Source organism: Dendrobates tinctorius, unplaced genomic scaffold (assembly GCF_039654945.1).
Source record: "Dendrobates tinctorius isolate UK_male_01 unplaced genomic scaffold, ASM3965494v1 ptg000032l, whole genome shotgun sequence".
Taxonomy (NCBI): domain Eukaryota; kingdom Metazoa; phylum Chordata; class Amphibia; order Anura; family Dendrobatidae; genus Dendrobates; species Dendrobates tinctorius.
Window position 1 is genome coordinate 7,621,669 of NW_027361700.1, and position 6,000 is coordinate 7,627,668.

General features: G+C 58.0%; 1 protein-coding gene across 2 annotated transcripts in view; it reads right to left on the reverse strand.

Annotated features, from left to right (window-relative positions):
- The window catches only part of ODAD4 (outer dynein arm docking complex subunit 4), a 31,925-nt gene extending 28,415 nt beyond the window's left edge, over nt 1–3,510 (reverse strand). Inside the window, exon 1 of one of the 2 annotated variants that reach the window (XM_073572371.1) lies at nt 3,316–3,510. In XM_073572371.1, coding sequence (XP_073428472.1) covers nt 3,316–3,438 — 123 coding nt within the window. In that variant the 5' untranslated portion in view covers nt 3,439–3,510. The remainder of the gene's footprint in view (nt 1–3,315) is intronic. The other variant, XM_073572372.1, reaches the window with a different exon arrangement.
- Nucleotides 3,511–6,000: the final 2,490 nt, after the last annotated feature.

A 6,000-nucleotide genomic window follows, 5' to 3' on the forward strand; every position in this document is an offset into this window, starting at 1 on the left:
CACAGAGTGCAGGCCGCCCCTGATGGGCGACATCCACAGAGTGCAGGCCGCCCCTGATGGGCGACATCCACAGAGTGCAGGCCGCCCCTGATGGGCGACATCCACAGAGTGCAGGCCGCCCCTGATGGGCGACATCCACAGAGTGCAGGCCGCCCCTGATGGGCGACATCCACAGAGTGCAGGCCGCCCCTGATGGGCGACATCCACAGAGTGCAGGCCGCCCCTGATGGGCGACATCCACAGAGTGCAGGCCGCCCCTGATGGGCGACATCCACAGAGTGCAGGCCGCCCCTGATGGGCGACATCCACAGAGTGCAGGCCGCCCCTGATGCGCGACATCCACAGAGTGCAGGCCGCCCCTGATGCGCGACATCCACAGAGTGCAGGCCGCCCCTGATGCGCGACATCCACAGAGTGCAGGCCGCCCCTGATGCGCGACATCCACAGAGTGCAGGCCGCCCCTGATGCGCGACATCCACAGAGTGCAGGCCGCCCCTGATGCGCGACATCCACAGAGTGCAGGCCGCCCCTGATGCGCGACATCCACAGAGTGCAGGCCGCCCCTGATGCGCGACATCCACAGAGTGCAGGCCGCCCCTGATGCGCGACATCCACAGAGTGCAGGCCGCCCCTGATGCGCGACATCCACAGAGTGCAGGCCGCCCCTGATGCGCGACATCCACAGAGTGCAGGCCGCCCCTGATGCGCGACATCCACAGAGTGCAGGCCGCCCCTGATGCGCGACATCCACAGAGTGCAGGCCGCCCCTGATGCGCGACATCCACAGAGTGCAGGCCGCCCCTGATGCGCGACATCCACAGAGTGCAGGCCGCCCCTGATGCGCGACATCCACAGAGTGCAGGCCGCCCCTGATGCGCGACATCCACAGAGTGCAGGCCGCCCCTGATGCGCGACATCCACAGAGTGCAGGCCGCCCCTGATGCGCGACATCCACAGAGTGCAGGCCGCCCCTGATGCGCGACATCCACAGAGTGCAGGCCGCCCCTGATGCGCGACATCCACAGAGTGCAGGCCGCCCCTGATGCGCGACATCCACAGAGTGCAGGCCGCCCCTGATGCGCGACATCCACAGAGTGCAGGCCGCCCCTGATGCGCGACATCCACAGAGTGCAGGCCGCCCCTGATGCGCGACATCCACAGAGTGCAGGCCGCCCCTGATGCGCGACATCCACAGAGTGCAGGCCGCCCCTGATGCGCGACATCCACAGAGTGCAGGCCGCCCCTGATGCGCGACATCCACAGAGTGCAGGCCGCCCCTGATGCGCGACATCCACAGAGTGCAGGCCGCCCCTGATGCGCGACATCCACAGAGTGCAGGCCGCCCCTGATGCGCGACATCCACAGAGTGCAGGCCGCCCCTGATGCGCGACATCCACAGAGTGCAGGCCGCCCCTGATGCGCGACATCCACAGAGTGCAGGCCGCCCCTGATGCGCGACATCCACAGAGTGCAGGCCGCCCCTGATGCGCGACATCCACAGAGTGCAGGCCGCCCCTGATGCGCGACATCCACAGAGTGCAGGCCGCCCCTGATGCGCGACATCCACAGAGTGCAGGCCGCCCCTGATGCGCGACATCCACAGAGTGCAGGCCGCCCCTGATGCGCGACATCCACAGAGTGCAGGCCGCCCCTGATGCGCGACATCCACAGAGTGCAGGCCGCCCCTGATGCGCGACATCCACAGAGTGCAGGCCGCCCCTGATGCGCGACATCCACAGAGTGCAGGCCGCCCCTGATGCGCGACATCCACAGAGTGCAGGCCGCCCCTGATGCGCGACATCCACAGAGTGCAGGCCGCCCCTGATGCGCGACATCCACAGAGTGCAGGCCGCCCCTGATGCGCGACATCCACAGAGTGCAGGCCGCCCCTGATGCGCGACATCCACAGAGTGCAGGCCGCCCCTGATGCGCGACATCCACAGAGTGCAGGCCGCCCCTGATGCGCGACATCCACAGAGTGCAGGCCGCCCCTGATGCGCGACATCCACAGAGTGCAGGCCGCCCCTGATGCGCGACATCCACAGAGTGCAGGCCGCCCCTGATGCGCGACATCCACAGAGTGCAGGCCGCCCCTGAAGCGCGACATCCACAGAGTGCAGGCCGCCCCTGATGCGCGACATCCACAGAGTGCAGGCCGCCCCTGATGCGCGACATCCACAGAGTGCAGGCCGCCCCTGATGCGCGACATCCACAGAGTGCAGGCCGCCCCTGATGCGCGACATCCACAGAGTGCAGGCCGCCCCTGATGCGCGACATCCACAGAGTGCAGGCCGCCCCTGATGCGCGACATCCACAGAGTGCAGGCCGCCCCTGATGCGCGACATCCACAGAGTGCAGGCCGCCCCTGATGCGCGACATCCACAGAGTGCAGGCCGCCCCTGATGCGCGACATCCACAGAGTGCAGGCCGCCCCTGATGCGCGACATCCACAGAGTGCAGGCCGCCCCTGATGCGCGACATCCACAGAGTGCAGGCCGCCCCTGATGCGCGACATCCACAGAGTGCAGGCCGCCCCTGATGCGCGACATCCACAGAGTGCAGGCCGCCCCTGATGCGCGACATCCACAGAGTGCAGGCCGCCCCTGATGCGCGACATCCACAGAGTGCAGGCCGCCCCTGATGCGCGACATCCACAGAGTGCAGGCCGCCCCTGATGCGCGACATCCACAGAGTGCAGGCCGCCCCTGATGCGCGACATCCACAGAGTGCAGGCCGCCCCTGATGCGCGACATCCACAGAGTGCAGGCCGCCCCTGATGCGCGACATCCACAGAGTGCAGGCCGCCCCTGATGCGCGACATCCACAGAGTGCAGGCCGCCCCTGATGCGCGACATCCACAGAGTGCAGGCCGCCCCTGATGCGCGACATCCACAGAGTGCAGGCCGCCCCTGATGCGCGACATCCACAGAGTGCAGGCCGCCCCTGATGCGCGACATCCACAGAGTGCAGGCCGCCACTGATGGGCGACTTACACAGAGTGCAGGCCGCCACTGATGGGCGACATCCACAGAGTGAGGGCCACTGATGATTTGAGACATCCACAGAGTGCAGGCTACCGCTAATGGGTGACATCCACAGTGTGCAGGTCACCGCTGATGTTTGACATCCACAGAGTGCAGGCCGCCACTGACATGCGATATCCGCAGAGTGCAGGCTGCTGCTGATTTGAGGCTGCTGTTTATGGTGCTTCTGTTCTACCAGGCTCTTTCAATGCTCCTGTGCCATCATTACATTATGGGATTACCATTTGTGCAGTTCTCTGGTATTCCTGTACTTCCCGATGCCCCTTCTTACATTACTGAAGCTCTCTTTGGCTTTGTCGTACTCCCCCTTCTGGTAGAGCTGCTCCCCCTCCGCCATGTAGATGGTGAAGTTGCTGCGCGGTGGTCCCTGCTCTCCTTCCGCCTCCTCCGCCATGCTGCTGCTGCCGCCGCCGCCGCCGCCACCGGGTCCTGTGCTCAGAAATCTGCTGTTGTTTGTACATGTTGGTAGCAGCGTACACGTTACCTAGCAATGCATTACTGTTAGCCAATCGGAAACTGGCAGTTCAAGAGGAGGGGCGGGGTTAGTACTCGCTGTAATTCTGAGAAGACACCACATAGAAGGCGCTAATGAGCTGTGTACGGTGCGCATGCGCGCTCCATCCTTGCGCGTGCCTGTGCGTCCCATGTAATGGCCACATTGCCCAATCTGTTCTGTATAGGCTCTCACAGCTAGAAGTGCTGAATGCAGCTCGCCCTGTCTCTGAATAGCAAAAATGTGCAGTTAGGGGGTGGTTTCACATTAGCGTTTCAGAGCGCAGCGACGGCCTTCGCACGGCCCCCTGTCGCGCCTCCTCCCGCAGCTCCGCCTACCGGCGCATGACGCTGCATGCGTCCTGCGCCCCCTATCTTTATCACTGGGTACGCAGGCCGTGCGCAGTATGCGTTTGGCGTCGTATGCGTCCTTTTGACGGAGCGCTGACCAGCACCAAACGCAACCTGTTGCAATTTGGTTGCGCTCGGCGCACAGTCAAAAGGACGCATGCGCCGCCAAACGCATACTGCGCACGGCCTGCGTACCCAGTGATAAAGATAGGGGGCGCAGGACGCATGCGCCGGTAGGCGGAGCTACGGGAGGAGGCCGAACAGGGGGCGGGGCTTAGCGGCGGTCGTCCCCAGTGATAAAGATAGGGGATGCAGAACGCATGCAGCGTCATGCACCGGTAGGCGGAGCTACGGGAGGAGGCGCGGCGGGGCTTAGCGGCGGCCGTGCGCAGGCCGTCGCTGCGCCCTGAAACGCTAATGTGAAACCAACACGCTCCACACCAGCTGGTAAAGGGAGCTATTCGGATAGTAAGTAATTGCTAAAAACTGGATTTTCTAACGTAATAAAATGGTTCCAAAGCTTCACTTTAAATTATATTGCGTATTCTATTCCATATTCCACATGGAACGTGGTACATACAGTATGTAAGAGAAAGGGCTAATATCTGCAAGCATGATCTAGAGCAGTCTTACCCGAACTAGTAGAGCTGTATACAGTGAATGTTATAGAACGTAGATGGTACTAAGTACACATTGGAGGTTAGTAAGTGACATTGCTGGTTGTACATTCATATAATATTTATCTCTTACTAAATACAAGTATACGAGTACTGTGTCTAGTGCACTGACGCATCCACCATGCAGTAGAAGGTTAGGAGAGGTGGACTGCAGAACGGCTATTCTGGAAATCTGGAAAAGTCCTCTTTAATAATAAGTAATACCATTTTGCTCAGCTGTTTAGTAACTATCTTAAAGCCTGAAGTCAGTGAGAACACAATGTTACTGATGTAATCTGACTTGTAGTATGATTGCAGTCATTTTCCTGTGTGATGACCCCTTCCACTACAAATGATGTCCTTCTGTTGGCAGCTATCAAGCACATGATATCTCTTCCTGGCTCAGTAATTTCACAGTTTAGGCTACTCAAAAATCTAATCTTCCTGGTCTCAGACAATAACTCGAGATGCCCAAGGAGAGAACCTTGCCAGTTCCACCCATGAAGAGTACAGGGTATAAAGACTCCACCCATGAAGAGTACAGGGTATAAAGACTCCACCCATGAAGAGTACAGGGTATAAAGACTCCACCCATGAAGAGTACAGGGTATAAAGACTCCACCCATGAAGAGTACAGGGTATAAAGACTCCACCCATGAAGAGTACAGGGTATAAAGACTCCACCCATGAAGAGTACAGGGTATAAAGACTCCACCCATGAAGAGTACAGGGTATAAAGACTCCACCCATGAAGAGTACAGGGTATAAAGACTCCACCCATGAAGTAGACAGCACATGGAAGCTCTTATTCTTCTTCCTTTCCAATGCTGAGGCAGAAAACCGAAGACATAACAGAAATGTCATTGCATCTAGGACACCTTGAGACCGGAATCATAATCATTTATTGAGGTTAGCCTCATATAAGGAGTGATTCCTAAAGAACACTTCAAGACTACAAGTACAAAGCGATACTTTCCTGAACGTACAGTGACAAAATACCTTTCTTGAAGGAAAAGTGCCAATTTGTGACCTCTTGTCCCAACATTTCACTTTTTTGTGACTGGTCAATAGATTAATAACATATTGCTGCAGAAAGTATCTGTAACTAGTCCCATCTGAAACCCAACTTGTTACTTGTTTGCGGTTTTATAATTTATCCTCTTTGTCCATGACTGATGCTTCCATCATTCTGACAGGTGCTGAAGTCTTGCATGTGCGCTGTCCGTTCCCGGCCCTGCTTAGGCCTCTTTCACACTTCAGTTTTTTACAATCAGTCACAATCCGCCAGGTTTTGAAAGAAACTGATCTGCAATTTTTTTTTCCCCATTGACTTGCATTATGGGCGGATTGTGACGGATTGCTGTCCGTTGCATCCGTTTTTTTTGCGGATCTCTCTCTCTCCTTTTCCAGGCCGCGATTCCTTTAAAATTCTTCATTTGTTGGATCCGTCAAAAAAA